Source organism: Hermetia illucens, chromosome 2, assembly GCF_905115235.1.
Source record: "Hermetia illucens chromosome 2, iHerIll2.2.curated.20191125, whole genome shotgun sequence".
Classification (NCBI taxonomy): Eukaryota; Metazoa; Arthropoda; class Insecta; order Diptera; family Stratiomyidae; genus Hermetia; species Hermetia illucens.
The window spans coordinates 12,672,864-12,691,265 of NC_051850.1; the positions used below are offsets into that span (position 1 = coordinate 12,672,864).

The following is an 18,402-nucleotide window of genomic DNA, read 5'->3' on the forward strand; positions in this document are numbered from 1 at the left end:
TGGCAATGAGGCATTATCTGTCTCATACATAAAAAGAGGGAGATCACACAGTGCAGCAATTATAGAGGTATCACGTTGCTGAGTACCATCTACAAGATATTCTTCTCTACCTTGCTAGGCCAGATAGTCCCATACGCCCACAACATCAGATGCAAAAAGAGCTTGCATACAAGGAAGAGTGAAAAAATATCAAACTGGCTATCCAGTCGAGCAAAAGGGAATGTTTAAGAAGCTTTGCTTTGAGGCAGATTTAAATTCATGGAGGAGCGCCTATAGAATCATGATGGGGCGATTCATAGAGCGGTCAACTCCTCAAATCACGTGCCCTACCATCTTGTTGAAAATCATCCAAGGAATAGTCCACCAGCAAGAGAGGGGCGCTGACACCTTTCAGAGATCTGTAAATATGACGGCAATTTCGGAAGTGACCACTGATGGGCTGTTTCAGGCCTGGACGGAATACCCAATAGGGCCCTTAAGCTCGCCGTAAAATCCAGGCCGGACATGTTCGCTGAATTGTTCGAAATGGCATTGCTGCTGTAACCCTCCAAGCTGTCTTCCTATAGATGAATACATTTTCTAGAATGCTGGAGCGGGTAATTTATAATAGATTGATACCGATGGTCGTGAGCCCGGGAGGCATTTCAGATCAGCAGTATGGGTTGCATGAAGCCGGATCAACCATTGACTGCCGATAGCTGGGGTGTGACAAAAGAATATGCTGTTTCCGCGGGTGTCCTACAGGGCTCTGTACTTGATTGCTTAATCTCCGGCTCTCAGAGGAATCCACGGTGGTGGGTTACGCTGTCGACATAGCACTGATTATGGTCGCAAATCATCTCGAATATACTGAGTTATACTTATGTCAAGCAATCAGTGCTGTTAACGGTTGGCTAGAGAGTTCTGCTCTGACGTTTGCGGAGAAAAAAAAGAGGTGGTCATCATCACCAAGTGCGGTGAAAGAAATTATCCCGTGTTCAAATTAGGCATTTTATCAGCACTTTCAAGCCGGTCATCAAATACTTGAGAGTGGCGATGGACGCAAAGCTCAGTTATAAGTCACAAGTGCAGTCCGCCATAATCTCAATTCAGACCCGTATAATTTTCACCACTGGCCCGGATGTCCTCTCTATGGCCCTGGTTAACGTTCATAATCCGATTGCAATCTACCGAAGAGCACTGAAACTGTGCTCTACCCTTAGGACTGTCTCAGATGATGCAGAGTTCGTCATCTCGGGAATGATGCTATGCTTGTCATATGGCAGATGAGATGACGAACTTATACAATGCAAGGCCTATCTCTTCTTTATCGCAGACAAAGAACGTCGAAAGAAAGATATCTGTAAATATATAGCAAGAACGTTGGGAACGAGTCCGAAAGAATCGGGTCAGCTCTGTGATCAAAGAGCAGCTGGAGAAACGGCAGGGTCAGAGTGATTATTTTACTTGCGCAGTTTCTCATGGGACAGAGAGTATATCGCTAGGACCTGCACAGGTTTAAACTGGATACCTCACTCGATTATCCAAATTACGATGGACTCACCCTGTGGGTTTTTTTTTCTAGTGTCCATGATTTGTAGCAGAAAGGAAGAACCAAAAGGAGACTCTAAGAGAGGCGCTAGTACCAGAAAATCGTCAAGAGGATTGGGACCAGATCAATTCCATGATCGCATCTGTCCAGAGCAAACTGCAAAAATAGAGGGGACGAGAAAAGCGCGGTTATGTACGCCGCATAGAAACAAAAGGTGAGCTAATTTCGCCCCGTGATATAATACCTCATGGTGGTTCCACGAGTCGTGGGAGTCCCTGGTGATTTTAGTGGGTAAAAATCCCACAAAATTTCCACCTCCTCAATAAAAAAAAACAGAAGAAGACATAAACAGAGATACTGAATCGATTTTAATAAAGTTTTGTTTCACACGAAACTTTAAAAATAAAGTACGTCTATCCGTAGGAATTGCCTTCATTTAGATCAAGGAGGAAGCTTCGAATCAAGAATTGTTAAAACTGATGTGAGATATTAGGCATGCGGAAAACAGTATTGCATCCACTATCAGATGAAATGAAAGGCAATTGAAGAGTGTGTGGCGCAGCAGGGTTAACAACATTCGAAATTCATTTCGAATGTTGTTAATTTGATTGACAGTTGCCGACGCCGGTGTTCTCCGTGGCGGAGTAGGCCTTGATTTGTGAGGAAAAATAATTGAAAGTAAAATGTTAATAATGCCATTTGGGATTTCAAGAAGGAGTTGTAAATATTGATGTAAATAAAAATAAAATGTTTTTAATTTAAACTAAAAATGCAAAAGCGTCTTGACCACCCAACAGAGAGATGTTCCGTATCGACCAGTAGCTGCAATTTCAGCAACCCCACGGAAATGAGAGCTGAAATTCAAGAGCAATTAAACGTTAGCCGATTCTTTTGAAAAGGATTTTCCCATATTCAACCCCTTGGGTAGTTTCCATATTTCAAAATCATTGCATTCATAGTATCACATGCGTGTGCATTTCATTCACAACAACTCTACCATCATTAACTTTTCGCTAACTGAATTTTATCACATTTTAGTGGTTTCATTTAACACTTCGTGTAAATATGGCAAATCAACTTTAATGCGAATGAAATAGCACACACCCAGCGGCAGGGGCGCCTCAGCCCCCGGCCTTGGAGCGTCAACCATGGGACAATCCAACCAAATTTTTCTACTGGAACCATATTAACTCCGCATCCAGAGAACATCAAAAAGCGCTTGTTAATTCGTTCCACCGCACCAGGAAAAAATCAGTCCCCGAGCGTCAACAGGACGAGCGAAAAAAGTCGAGAACCAGCACTCATTCCACGCAGCCAGGACAAGGATCATGGACAATAAAATAATAATATTATATTAACACTAGCCACACGAATAAATGGATATAAATCAATTAACGCAAAGATTATTAATACAAATACAAAATCATTAGGCAGAGAATGGAAGAGAATGGAATCAACAGCTCGTAGTGGTGCCACGGCCACTGTGGCTGGTCGACGGGCGGGCTCGGGACCTGCACAAAATGAACCCCGACGAGAAGTTGCACTGCGAGTCTGTGGCCCAGCCCATCGGCTACACGCAGCTCAGACCCCGCCCCTTGGAATTGCATGAATTGAGCTGTGTAGGGAGGGAGGTGCGCATGGCTGTGCAGACACAGGGTGACTCGCAGTCGGTGTGGTGTTGCTCGCAGGGTCGATTTGCAGCCCTTCCAGTCTGACAGCAACACACGCTTCCGTTGCGACGCAGCATAAGGCGTTCCTGGCGATAATTTCTGTTCATTGGATTCGCCTTTAGTCCTCCATAATCTGCTTGAAATATGACAGACACTGCGTGGAAGGGCGCGGAGTCCACCTCTTCGTTTTCCAGTTGAGTCGTCATCGAGAGCAGTGGCGACTGGCGAGCGACTACCTTTCAGCCTTTAAACGCGACGAACAGTGATTGTGTTTGCATTAGTGTTTAATTTAAGTGCAACAAACACACTCCAGTGCCGCTCCACCACGACCACGAGTGCGCTACTGTTTGTCCATCTGAGTCTTTTTTCCATGCACGGCCGCAAGTGGCTCCAGGCCCAGTCCGAAGGGGAGTAGTCAGCCAGCCCGCCCCCTTGTTAAGCGACCATTAAGTACTTAGGCGAACGTGACGAAGTGTATGTTAGTTAAATAAGTTCGAAAGGTGCGAATATCAAGTAACTCGCTGGCCCGGCTGCTTCCTTGCCGTGACCATTGAAAGTAATTTGTTGCGAGTGGAGCGTCCGAGCGGCTTCGTCAGTCCTAGGCCTACTCGATCGGGTGCAGGTACCTTGTCCTTTGTCGTGTGTGAATCTGACCGGAAGTCGACCTGAGTTGATAACAATTTCACAGTCCATTCAGGCAGTTAATTAGGCAGTTCGATTGCTTCCTTATTGCTTCAGGCGCGGTGCAGTGAACAAGTCGCGAGTGGTTCAGGAAGTTACTGTGCGGAGACGGCGGATTAGAAGGATAATTGCCATATCCCGGATAGTCGCGAGTGTTGTAATGAATCTAAATTGTGCCATTTTGTGATAACAGCATCAATCTGGGTAGCCCGTATATCAATGTGGCGGGCTCTGATAGCCCAAAACTGAGTGGACTTTCGCATCATCTCGCCTCGAATTTTGTGTCGAACGCGGCGGCGGCGGCCAGCAAACCGTTCCCCGGCTTCCCATTGCAACCTGCGTCCGCCTTCAATTTCGCAGCGTTTAGATCGCCCGGCACCGGAAGCGGAATAATCAACCCTAGCGCGGCGGCTGCAGCTGCAGTTGCAGCCCATGGCTTTTCGCCCTTCGCGAGTCAGTTCATTACGGGTGCATCCAACCCTCAGTCGGTTTTCAATTATAACCATTGCCAAAACTACCGGGACGAGAACAGTTCGAATTCGATAGAGTTCAATCAATCGGTGAAATACATGCGACAGAACAGTTCCAGCCCCGCGAATCAGTACACAGGAGCTAGTAACAGCCCCGTCCTAGAAACCCCCAGTGACTATCAACCTTTCAAGCCTAACAAGGACAGTGGTAATTATCATAGTAGTTGCATAAATAATAACACTATCGAGCGAAACAACACAGACTCCTCCGGACCCATAAACCACCGTCTCGAGGACTCGGCGACAATAACGTCCTGCCTTCAGTCGGAAAGTCCTGAATTGAACAATCACCGTTATGAGAACAATAACAGTCCTGTAGACAGTGCCCAATCATATCCTGTGAGTCAGAAAAGTAGTGAGGATACAGGTGGACAGAGTCCACCTCCCGGTGGCGACAGCTTGGATACACGTAGTCCTGAGAATTTGTCGAGTAAGCGTTTTAGCGATTATCCTTCGCCGAAAATCGCTGTACCCGAAATGTTGGAACATAAATTGCCATTGAGCTTCCTTGGGCCACCACTAGCCGCCCTACACTCCATGACAGAAATGAAATCGCCTGGCGGTCCACCACGTCTCAATGAACATGGACCGTTGGGGGGTGGAAGTGCGGGTGTAGGCGGGGGAATTGGTGCAGGATTGGGTGCAACACAAACATCAACACAGAATTCACATGGTACGGCCAATCCGCATGGTATTGATACGATATTGTCACGACCGCCACCTGTAACGTCGAATGGGCTCAATGCTCTGGCTGGAGGTGAGTTTAGACTATTATGATGATATGTGATGATTAGATAAGGATAAGATGTTGAAAACCGTACGAGAGTTCATCAGTTGCCTGGAAATTGCTATTTTCACTCCTAACAAGAAGGTCCTTTTATTTGTCTCTCAGCTGCAATCATTTAGTATATCAACGTAGGAATTATTATTATTCTGTTAAGGGAAAGTCGCACCGCGTCCTTAAAGAACTATTGTGCTCCTTTTACTTGTTATAGGAATACCTTGACACCAAAATTTACATGAATTAAGGACAAGGACGCGTTTTAGAGAGATAATGGATTCACTAGTGTGGAAGTAACATTTTTGTTGAATTTCCTAAAGCATTAACCTTTCTTAGAACAAAAAAATAGTAGGCGAAGTAAGACCTTCTCCGGATACTTTAGTATACACAGGTTACACTACTGGGGTCGATGTAGCCTCATCTCTTCCAAAGGAGTATGATACCACATAATATTAGGAATATGATACCATATATTATAATATCTATTTTTGATGCTGATTTCATCCGAACGACTTCGGCTGCAGTCGAGCTATACTCACATCTATCAGCGAATGCAAAACAGGATATGGCCATTCCCTCCTGGTTCTGTTTTTTTCTCCTTGCAAGATTTTTTTTCCATTCTTGTGACGACAGTTAACATTGGGATCCATTTGATGATTGGATTTTTTTTTTGGTCCTCATTATTCCTTTCTTGTCTCTACACCTTTCTCGCTGGTTTATCCAGTATGGGTTTCACATGCAGCTTTTTGCTGAAAGTATCTTTTCCTTTTTCAATGGTTTAGCAGACCAAATTAGCCATTGACCTTCAAGCTGTTCACTTACAATCGGTTCTAGTAGTGTCAGCAAAGTATGTCCTTCGAACCATTAACCATTATTTGATTGGGATTTAGCAACATTGTAGTATCCTCTTTATTTCAGGATAGTAAACTGTTGCATTAGCGAAATATCTCATAAATTCGATGAATCTACAATTGCGCTTTTTTAAGGTTTTGTTTGCAAAACAAAACCTTATTAAAATCGGTTCAATGTCTGTCTGTCTGTCCGTCTGTCTGTCTGTCCTTTCTTTTTGAGGAGGCGGAAATCTTCAAAAAACACTGGTCTGGACACGCCAGCGTGTGGGATTCTTAGCCCCTAAAACTACCCCCGACTTCCTCCAAGCCCCGTGGAACCAACATACGGATAGATACGACCATGGAGTTGGTCGCATCCAAGTCTTCCTGACATGCTAGCATTCTTCGCACCAGATTCTCTGGTATCAGCACCTCTCCTAGAGTCTCCTCTAGGTTCTTCCTTTCCTCCACAAACCTCGAACAGTGGAAGAATACATGCTCTGGGTCCCCTGGGACTCCATCGCAGTTTTGACAATCGGGTGAGGTATCTAGTTTAACCCTGAGGTACTGGCGATATCCCCGTGCCCCGTGGGAAACTGGGGAAGATTACGAGTATAATTAATCTCACCGTGCCGTCTCTCCAACCACTCCTTGATGGCCCTTTCCCGAGCGTTCCCAACGCTCTTGCCATCTTTTTAGCGATCTCTCCCTTTTGTCTGTCTGTCACAGGCACTTTTCTCAGAAACGGCTATACCGATTGACACGAAATTTGGTGAGAAGATGGGACCTGTGGCTCCCAGACATGCAGTGAGTGATATCCTTCTACGTTGAGACTTAGGGGGGAGGGGGGTCCCGATACATGTAAAAGGGAGGCGTAAACATTTTTTTCACCGAATATAGTTCTGTGGGGTATCAAACGGTCTTAATTAGTACTTTTCGAAGCCGGTCTTAGTCTTGAGATTTGTTAAAAATGCGGGGAGTGGGAGGGGTGGAAAGTGATGATTTCTTTAACAGAACCGTTCTCAGAAACTACCCAACCGAAAAATTTGAAAAAATCATGAAGCTGTCTCTGTATGGTGCCTAGGCCTCAAAATACTCTCCATATCGATATCTGTTCAAATTAGGTTAATAATAGTATATTACCATATTTTTGGGAAAATTGAGTAAAACCCCCCTTAAGTTTATCTCAGAGTTATAAAAGTTGGTAGTGGTATAACATATAATATGAAGCATATTATCTCCAAGTTTAATCTAAATCATACTATTAGTAACAAAGTTACAGTAGCTCAAAGGTGTCTTTACCATGTAAATTTACAACCCGAGGTACAAAATCTGATATGCTAAATGCATATTCTTAACGGGCTTCGTACAAATAGGATAGTTCTACACTCAAATATACTCACACAAGAAGCAAACAAAACCTTTCACACCTGAAGCGCCCAGCTTCCGGTTTCTCGACTTGTTATCTATTATCACTGAAAAATGTTGGTACATCAAGAAATTCCTTCTTAATTATTAAGATGCGTTCAAATGAAGGATACTCTTAATACAACATTTGGATGCCTGCATCAAACCGTTAAACAGCAAGTGTCAACTTTGCAATCTTGACACTCCAGGTTTCAATCCTAGTACATTGTGGTTGTTTGTCGCTCCCTCGACGATTACCTACCTTGTCGTGGTGAAGGAGCTCAGTGAGGAAAATCCTCCAGGAAACGGGAGGTGACACCTGAAGCCAAGCGGTAATCAAAACCCCAAGCTAAGGTGTGACTACCGTGCCGAGGGCTCAATGGTAACAGAGGTTAAGATGTGGCCGTAAACGGTGAACTCTGGGTATCAGGCATAGTAGTAACTTGCTTTGCTGGGAGAGTTGAACATTATTTAAAATTTGAAACAAATACAAAAAGAGAATGGGAGATGTAGATAAATTCGATAAAATTGATAAATTTGAGTTGCTATAACTTTCCTACTTATGGCAGGATTTTGACGAAACTTTCCAGTATTAAGAGCGATACTATTCTCTACTTGGTACCACTACTTAGGAGGAACTTAAGGGTTTTTTTCGGCCAATTTGTACAAATATTAAATTTTTGAGCAGATACCGGTTTGATGTGTATTTTGGGGCCTACTACCCTGAATGCTTTCACATATTTTGGTTGGAAAATTTCCGAAAATAAGCACTACCTCACTTTAAATTTTTACACCTTACTCCCCAATTTTCAAAACAACGTCGAAATTGTCCTATCTAAGAAAGTGTTAATTAAGACCTTTTATTTGATACCCCACATGGGTATATTAGAAGGATGTTTACATCCCCACTTTTCACTCTCTTTAAACCCCAAGAAAATTTATACAATTCATTGTATGCGCGACGTTTCATAGATATCCATCAGTGTAGCCGTTTTAGAGAAAAAGCATGTGATAAACAGACAGATAGACAGTAAATCCGTTTTAATAAGGTTTTGTTTTACACTAGGAAACTTTGTAAGAATAACGAGACTTCAGGATGGTAGAAAAGTAAGTCACCTTTAAGCTGTATGGCACAAGAATAGTAGAAAGCAATGCAAATTTCCTGGAGTAATAGAGGGAACTGAAGCAAATTACCATGAACTGACCACGATAGCAGTTGTAGTTAACGCATTATACCCGGCAATGGGGTTTCCTGGCAACCATAGAACCCGAAAGCGTATACGATCCTGCAATCAATGTGACTAGTTACCAAAAATATATAAGTGAGACTGGAGGTAGCATAGATTTTGCTTTCCAATGTTTCTTTTTTTATAGTCAATTTGGTAATAATTTACCCACCAAAGATCATAGAGGAAAGCGGCCTACAATTTTGTCCAAAGTAGAGGCAACTTATCAGACGCTGCCTCAGCTCTGCCTTGGGAGCAGCATAACCGATTTAGATTTCGAACTTAGTTTTGGGTTTTGTACCCAAGTATTTAACAATCATAGGTTTCGTCCACTTTCCTTCCTCCATCGATCCCTAAACAAACAAAAAAAATCCCAAATATTGTGTGCACCAAAAAATATTTGCCCGAAGGTCTCTAACAGCACCAACTAACTCCCCGGTATACTATCATTTGATACTTGGTACTTCAAAGCACCTGACATGAACGACGTCTACCCAGTGATGCTAAAGGAGGGTATAGAGCACTTAAAGCAATTTCTAAGAAATATTTTTCGAGGATGCCTTACTCTGGGCTACGTGCCTTCCTCTTGGCAGAAGGTGAAGGTAGTCTTCATATCATAGCCTGAGAAAGATGAGTATTCAAATCCAAAGAACTTCAGGCAAATCAGCTTAACATCATTTTCGCTGAAGTGTCTGAAAAGACTGATTGAGCATCACATTCGGGAGAAGGCGCTAAGGGCGCACCCACTAAATGAAAACAACCTGGAAAGTCTTGTGAGTCTGCTCTTCATTCTCTGGTTTCAAAGACAGAGGATGCAATTCTGAATGGTGAGTACCTGATGGGTGTGTTCGTGGACATTGAAGGAGCTTCTGAGTGTGCGCTCTTCCAAAAGCTCTGTGGTGTCGCCAGAGAGCATGGTGTTGACGAAACTCTAAAAAAGTGGATTTACACTATGATAACGCAGAGATTGCTGTGTGTTGAAGTGGGTGTTGAACGCTACTTAACAACGGAAGTGACGAAAGGCTACCCTCAAGGAGGTGTGCTATCGCCACTTCTGTGGAGTATGCTGATCAACTCACTACTATGTGAACCGTCAAAATCTGCCAATGCACGCTCAAGCTTATGGGGATGACGTGGCTGTGCTGGCTGTTGGTCGAGATCTCGCGCCGTTGATTTGATTGACAGTTGGTGTCTCAAGCATGGACTTTCAGTAGATCCAAATAAAACCACAGCAAAAAGGGATTCAATTTCCCTCATGTTCGGACCGAAACCAGCAATTGGGGTGTCAGTAGCATTGGCTGATGCTGCAATCAAAAACTAGGAACAAGCTTCTTATAATGACAAGTGGTGAAGCCTTAATGCTGCTAGACACACCAAACTATTCCTGTCAGAACCAAACAAACATACTGAAAAGTATATCCTGTCGAAAAGCAGGAATACTTGCAGAAGTATTGTGATTATTTTGACTGGCCATAATTCATTGGGCATGTGTTCAAAATAAGAATTCTCCAAGATGATACGCGTCCATCCTGTAATGAGGAAGAGGAATCGACGGAACATTTTCTATGTGAGTGCCCCGCCTATGGACGCATCACACAACAGATTTTTGGTGCTAACGTGCTACAACCTCAGGAATTCTCCTGAAGCATATGCTCCCAGAGGACCGTCCTGCTTCCCTTGGTACCAAATAACCTCCGGTGAGGCTTCGTGGCCAGTGCCACTTCAGATGAGTCCCTTGCAGACTCGGGTCTGATCGCCCTCCTCGAGTACGTCACCTTTAGGAATGCGCTTCTGTAGACCACACTCATTTCATGTGTCTGCATGTATACTACAGCCCTCCCACCCTATGTATCATCATTGCCAGAGCCATATTCGCGCTGAATACTTCTTCCCAAACATATTGCATGTGCTAATTAGAAGTGAGCTTTCCGTTTATCACAAATATCCCAAATATTTGATTGTGTGTTTCGAAGTGATGGGAACTACTTCGTTTTTTTTCTCAGAAAGTGTCGGTCACGCGCTCCCCAACCTCAATAACACTGATTATTTCACATAAATATAATTCAGCATCCTCTTGATATTTTGCGATTATAACTAGTGTTATGGTATGGAAGTACCATTGTGACCTCCGTCAGAACAGGCAAATTAAGTGCATAATTGTACACGATGGTCCACAACCTTTAAAAAATAATAAAACAAATAAAAGAGGATATTTATCTCCATAGAAATTACCATAATCGGGTCCAATTAGTTGAATTGACCACGTCCTAGGTTCCGATTATGCATTTTGAGACCTAAGCCTTAACGGCGTTATCAATTTCGTTTCCTGGGGTTCGAATCTCAGTCACCTTGGATGGTTAGTAAACAATAACCACAAAGAGAAAGAGAGGCTGGGTGGATGCGCTATACTCCACAAAGGAAACATATAAAGTTGATCTGGATGTACGGAATCCATTGTTCGTTTTGAGTTGGGGAGGAATCCATTGTGCCGATGTGAAAGGTTTCCTTAATTCTAAACAACTGGGAATAACCTCTAGTAGATGACCAGTTCGGTCTAGGTCTAGAATTCACTGTGGCTTAAAGACCTTATTCTATATGCCATCCTGGCCAGAAGCTTTGTTATCCCTTATGTTATTGCAGGTTTCTAGCAGTCCCGTTAAATTAAAAGGCCTCTGCAAACGGCCTCCTGTTGGAGAATAGCCCCTGGATAATTTTTAGCAAGAGAGTAGAAGACGTAATATGCAGAACTAAATGATCTCTGAGTTGTTTACCTTCACTTCAGAGCAAAATTGCTTAAGGCATCCTCTCTTGTTTTATTGGATAGCTAGCCTGGGTACATCCTGATACGTGCTGTTTTTTTACGCGATCGATGTTACCCTACCGTCCTGTGAGCCGCCCTCCTCGGAAACTCGGAACAGAAGTTTCAATAAAAAAGGATAGGAGGTCCCGGTTTTTCCGCATAACTTTTACCCCAGGGACGGATTTTCTCTCTGCTGCCCTGCCTTCAGCATGGTGTCTGGTTTTTCAAGGAGCTTTAGGTAGTTTGTCTTGCGCCGAGGTTCCGCTGTTCGATATCTCTAAAAGCTGTCTGGCATCCTGACCTACGCCATCACTCCATCTCAGGCAGGGTCTGCCTCATCTTCTTTTTCTACCATAGATATTGCCCTTATAGACTTTCTGGGCTGGATCATCTTCATCCATACGAATTAAGAAACCCGCCCACCGTAACCTGTTGAGCCGCATTTTATCCACAACCAGACGGTCGTGATATCGCTCATAGATTTCGTCGTTATATAGGCTTCGGAATCGTCCATACTCATGTAAGGGGTCAACAATTCTTCGGAGGAATCTTCTCTGGAATTCGGCCGAGGGTTGGCAATTCTTTTTACTGAGAATACAGGTCGAGGGATATATAAGAACTTTCAAGATCAAAGTCTTATACAGTAAGAGCGTTGACCCTATGGTGAGATGTTTCGAGCGAAACAGTTTTTGTAAGCTGAAATAGGCTCTGTTAGCAGCGAACAATCGTGCGCGGATTTCATCGTCGAAGCTGTTATCGGTTGTGATTTTCGATCCTAGGAAGGAGAAATTTTCAACGGTCTCAAAGTTGTAGTCTCCTATCTTCCTTGTTTCGGTTTGACCAGTACGATTCGATGTTGTTCGTTCTTTGGTTTTTGGCGCTGACGTTGCCACCATGCACTTCGTCTTGACTTCATTAATGTGCAGCCCAAGATCTCTCGCCGCCTGCTCGATCTGGACGAAGGTAGATTGTACTTCTCGGATTGTTTTTCCCATAATGTCAATAAGCCAGTAGTTGGGTGGACTTGAAGAAGATGGTCCCTCTCGCATTTACATCAGCATCGCAAATCACTTACTCCAGGGTCACATTAAAGAGGACGCATGATAGGGCAGCCCCTTGTCTTAGACCGTTGTTGATGTTGAATGGTCTCGAGAGTGATCCTGCTGTTTTTATCTGGCCTCGCACGTTAGTCAGGGTCAGCCTAGTCAGTCTTATCGATTTCGTTGGGATATCGAATTTTCTCATGGTCGTGTACAGTTTTACCCTGACTATGCTGTTGGTAAAGCTTTCGCGACTGGTGCTGTTGCTCCCTGTACTTTTCGAGTTCACAGACCTGTTGGTTCTCCCAGGCTTCCTTTTTCCGTCTGTGAAGTCGCTTCTCCGCTCAGAGTTCGTGAAAAGTCTCCGCGAGTGCTGGCGTCCTTTGAGAATGCAACATTACTCGGTATGCAGCATTCTTCCGTTCCATTGCTAGCTTACATAGTCAAACCAGATGTTCCGACTCTTTTTGCGGCTGGGGTCAAGTATGTTTGTGGCCGTATTTATGATAACTTGCGGAAGACTGTGTTGTGGATGCCTTCAGTGTTAACTCTCACCTGACTGTCAGAGGGGATTCCGGGTGGTGTTGTTATTCGAGCTCGGAGCACCATGCCAACAAGATAGTGATCCGAGTCTATATTGGCCCGCCTATATCTTCTGACATTCATCAAGCTGCGAGGTGGCCGCGTCCGATCAACAAATGGTCGATTTGGTTGAAAGTGGTCCCGTCTGGAGAATCCCACGTTTGTTTGTGGACCGCCTTCAGCGCAAACCAGGTACTTCCAACAACCCTTTCGTGTGACACTGCTAATTGAATGATCCGCAGTCCGTTATCATTTGTATTTTGATGTAAACTATGGAAGTCAACGTACCGCCCTATCCGTCCCTACTTGGCTGTTAAAATCCGCAAGTATGATTTTGATATCATATCTGGAACGCCCTCATCCTTCTCCGTCCGCAGCTTTTCGTCAAGAAAGAGCTTCCAGCGGCCACTACGTGGAGATGATAAGGTTGGTAGTGGAACTGTTGGTATTGGTTCAGCAGGCGTTTCCCAAGTTTTATGCTCCATCGTGGTTACCAATCCACGTTTTGCCCTGAGACCTATACTACCCTTTGAATACTATAATACATGACAACTTTGTCCACTTTTAATATTCATTAAAAAATTTATTAAAAGTGCATGCTGCCACATTAGCTGCAATTTCCACCAGGACTGCGGTACCACTCCCGGGTTGCAGAGGAATTTTCTAGACAAGTTGATTGAGGCTCTCATTGCTGGGTAAACAAACAGAGACATCGCTGCAGAAGAGTCTCCTTGTTCAAATCCTTGTAAATGGATTTTGATTCGCTTAATCGTGCACCACTCCTTCTCCTGTCCTATCTGCTTACTTTTTTCGGTATCTCTCACGTACAGACAACACAGCACTGTGACAATTGAACGAAAACTTAGACAAAACTTGCTAAACTACACACAACTGCCTGTTTAGGTACCTATTCAGTCTTGGTTTTGAGATAACTGCATTTCCAGATTTTAGTGAAAGCGCGTCCAGCGCTGTTAACGCATTGGGCAACATCCAGTTCGGTGGCATCATCGGCAGAAACCCTGCTTCTTAGATATATAAATTGATCGTTGCTTTTGATGCTCTGCCCATTAATGCAAATAGGCCGAATGTGATGACCTGTTAAACTGAGAACCTTGATTTTGTTGGTTTTTAGTTCAACTCTACTTGCCAAAGTCCATGAGCCGATGAGAAAGCGAAAATATCATAGTCCATTGAAGCCCTCCACGTTCTCCGGATGAAGCAGGTCACCAATAACAAGAAGAAATAATATCGGTGACAGGATGCAACCCTAGCGAATTCCACTTTTTACCTCGAATTCCTCTGAAATTTTACCTCAATGCAGCACGAAACACTTTGCTTCCTCGTATGTCGCCCTGATAATAGATAGTTATTAGTTTCTCCGGAATTGCCCTTCTGCTTAGAGAACTCCAGATTCATAGCCTCTTAATCTTCTAGAAATCAACGAAAAGCAGGTGAAGTGGAGGTCAAAGCTTCAGGCACTGTTCCAAAATGATCCGCAGGGTCATAGGTTAATGTGGTCAATGCAGGAAAATCCGGAGCCTTTTCTCTGTCGATCACACTTTCGAGATGTTCTTTGATGCGATTCAGGATTATTTCAATTATTACCTTCGCTACCACAGGGAGTACGCAGATACCCTCCCAGTTGTCGCACTCAACACTTTGGAACCTTTACGATCCCTCTCTTCCACTGTCTGAGTAAGGCCTCGGATTCCCAGGACTTCGATGGATTCGATGATAAGAGTGAAAATGAGAAAAACGATCTTAGTTTTAAAGAAACAATGCTTCCATATGAGTGTTGAATAAATTCTTCCTTTCTTATTTCTAGGTGGTATGCCGCGATTTTCGATAGCAGCCGCAGCAGCCGGAATGGCACAATACCTGTCACAAAGTCAAGGAGGTCCTTTAAAAGCACACTCCGGACACATAGTTGATAGATCACATTTATATTGGCCTGGTTTACAGGGTCTAGTAGCAAATCCAATAGCATGGCGAGACAGGATAACTAGTTCAAGTAAGTACATAAGATTAGTATCTTCAGGGAGAGGTATCCTAAAAAAAAATTAGGTAGCGATAAAAAAATTGGTTTATTGGATGTCGGCGTCAATTATTCAATTATTGTAGCTTATACAAGCTACCAACAAAGGTATTTAACGAGGGTATTAGTTCCTGTGAATGGGAACTGAAAACGTAACGCACGTTGGTATCCAAAAATATAAATGACGTGTCAGATCGTTACAGTGCTAAATCCAGATTCCAGCTCTTTAGATTTCGTATTAACATTCCTGTCCATTCAGAACGTCGCTACAAAAACCCCCTCTTGAACCTGGCGGTCACCACAAAACCCCATGACTAACCCGTCGGGCTACCGTCTAAATAAAGCTATCAGATTCCACCGGCGTATCTTTTTCTATCATCAAACGCTTGATTTGATCGATTATTTACATTAGAATAATGCGATGACGGTTTAATATATTGTCCCAAGTAAGAAAATTTATATCTGAACACTCGAGCTGGCTTTTACGCTCAAGTTGGATTTAATTAATTTAGATACAACATGTATGCACGCTTGGAGTGCTGGATAGTTTTATTAGCGAACAGATGGCGTCAGATAACTTATTAAAATTAATAATATTGTATCTTTATTGTCATTGATTAACATATTTATGAATTATTATCAAACAATATGATCCCATCGTACATATGTCGCTTGTGTCGACCTAAGTGGCTCATGTCTATGATAAGCTGACAAATGAATCAATTACTCCATTTTTATTGTGTTATTACATATCTAATATCTAATTTTCGGGGATATGTTATGGAAGGTAATCGAAGATAGTAAGTTCGGAGGTATTGACTTCTGAATTTGTTTCTGGGGCTTTAGGTCTTTTTGATGTGATCAATTACTTTCGCTGTTTACCGTCGTTAGGTTGTGCAAGGTCTAGTTACGTTTTCTTTGCTTTCCGATGGAGCTTGGTGTGGGTCATTTCGCATGATTGAATCCCGTAATTACCTTCTTTTTTTGTGAAAACGATCTTATTTTCGTAGATACAGAGGAACATGGTGTTGAGTTGGGGTAGAGTCGTGAGATAGACCAAATAGTGATAATCACTATTTGGCAGATTGATATTATTATACAGTCCGATTGAATTTCTTCCTATATATCATAGATACATTTAAAAGAAAAGCTTGTAAGATGAGAGAAGAGTCCCTCACTAAATCCCAGGTAAAATTATATGAAGTAGGCGCCCAGGGGCACTGACATAGTTGAAGTTTCGCATTTCCTTATGATCTTGATGAAATTTCTTATTACTCATGATCTGTCGTATGATGGTGATGTGGTTTGATCCCAATCAAAGAGGTCCCACTGCTTTGTACGTTCTTTTAGTTGCAGTAATTAAGAAGGTAAGATACTCGTACATCTACGCTTCATTGTTGATGTTACCGTCCCGTTGTTTGCATCGTTTTTCTTTAAATTCTCGAGCATCCTATAATAGACTCCATCCCATTCATTCAAGTACATAAGATGGTGTAAGTGGTAAAAAAGTGAAAGGTGAAGGGATGTTATTTTAAAGAAGACTAGAAGAAGAGGATTTAGGTAAGCATTGAAGCTGATTCATGCAAAATCATTCTGGTTGGATCACCTTTCGGTATTAATAGTCTTGCCTTTGTAGTAATTGGAAATCAACTCCAAGAGGTGTTCGTTGTTATCGGCTATCACTCGTTCATTTCAAATTCTATGCCAGGCCAAAATTTGACATAACAAATCTAGACCTAGTTTTACCAATAAGTCAGCAGAAACAGTCGGTGCAATTCATCGGCTTAGAAACAATTAGTCGTCAGGAGCCGATGGAATTACAGCCTATGGATGCGACCAATTATACCAAGCGGTTCATCAACTGATGCTCAAAGTATGGGACACTGAATCAATGTCTGACGACTGGGGGATACCACGCAGTGCAGCAATTATAGAGGTATCACGTTGCTGAGTAACATCTATAAGATATTCTCCTCTATCTTGCTAGGCCGGATAGCCCCATACGCCCAGAACATCATTGGCCCATACCAAAGAGGCTTCACTCTAGATTTTCTCTCTGCGGCAAGCGCTGGAAAAACTGTTGGAATATAAACATCAGTTTCACCATCACTTCATCGACTTTAAAGCCGCCTATGACAGCATAACCAGGGTAAAACTGTACACGGCCATGAGAGAATTCGGTATCCCAACCAAATTGATAAGATAAGGCTGACCCTGACCAATGTGCGAGACCAGATAAAAGCAGCAGGATCACTCTCAAGACCATTCAATATCAACGGTCTAAGACAAGGGATGCCCTATCATGCGTCCTATTTAACCTGGCCCTGCAGAAAGTGATTCGCGATGCCGATGTAAATACGAGAGGCACCATTCTCTTTAAATCCACCCAACCTTTGGCCTACGCTTATGATATTGACATTATGGGAAGAACAACCAGAGATGTTCAGTCTACCTTCATCCAGATCGAGCAGGCGGCCCGTGATCTTGGGTTGCTCATTAATGAAAGCAAGACGAAGTACATGGTGCCAACATCAGCGCCAAAAACCAAACAACGAACAACATTGAATCGCACTGGCCAAACGAAAACAATGAAGATAAGAGACTAAAACTTTGAGACCGTTGAAAATTTCCCGTATCTAGGGTCGAAAATCACAACCGACAACAGCTACGGCGAAAGCCTATTTCGGCTTACAAAAACTGTTTTGCTCAAAACGTCTCACCATAGGGTCAAAACTCTTACTGTACAAGACTATGATCTAGCCAGTCCTTATGTACTCCTCGGAGACTTGGGTTCTTAACAAAAAAACTGCGAATTCTTGGCCGCATTCGAGAGAAGAATCTTCGGAAGAATTTTTGGCCTCCTACATGAGGATGGACGATTCCGTAGTCTATATAACGACGGAATCTATGAGTGATACCATGACCGTCTGGTTGTGCATAAAATCCCTCTCAACATATTCCGGTGGGCGGGTCTCTTAATCCGTATGGATGAGGATGATCCAGCCCGGAAAGTCTATAAGGACAATATCTATGGTAGAAAAAGAAGACGAAGCAGACCCTACCTGAGATGCAGCGATGCGTAGGTCAGGACACCAGACAGCTTTTAGGGATATCGAATCGGTGGACCTCGGCGCAAAACCCGGGTGTCTAGAGTTCCTTATTAAGGCAGACCTAGACCGGATATCGGTTGTTGCGCCGTTGATGATGATGATAGTAAATGTAAATTCCTTCTTGTTGTTGTTGAAATATCAGGTTCTTACACCGAAACTATCTGACACGTCCGTAGTCG

General features: G+C 43.2%; 1 protein-coding gene across 1 annotated transcript in view; it reads left to right on the forward strand.

Moving 5' to 3' along the window:
• The first annotated feature begins 3,789 nt into the window (after positions 1 to 3,789).
• Positions 3,790 to 18,402, forward strand: part of LOC119649386 (homeobox protein Nkx-6.2) — an 84,596-nt gene continuing 69,983 nt past the window's right edge. The window contains exons 1-2 of the mRNA XM_038051506.1: positions 3,790 to 5,169; positions 14,904 to 15,089. Coding sequence (XP_037907434.1) covers positions 4,452 to 5,169; positions 14,904 to 15,089 — 904 coding nt within the window. The 5' untranslated portion in view covers positions 3,790 to 4,451. The remainder of the gene's footprint in view (positions 5,170 to 14,903; positions 15,090 to 18,402) is intronic.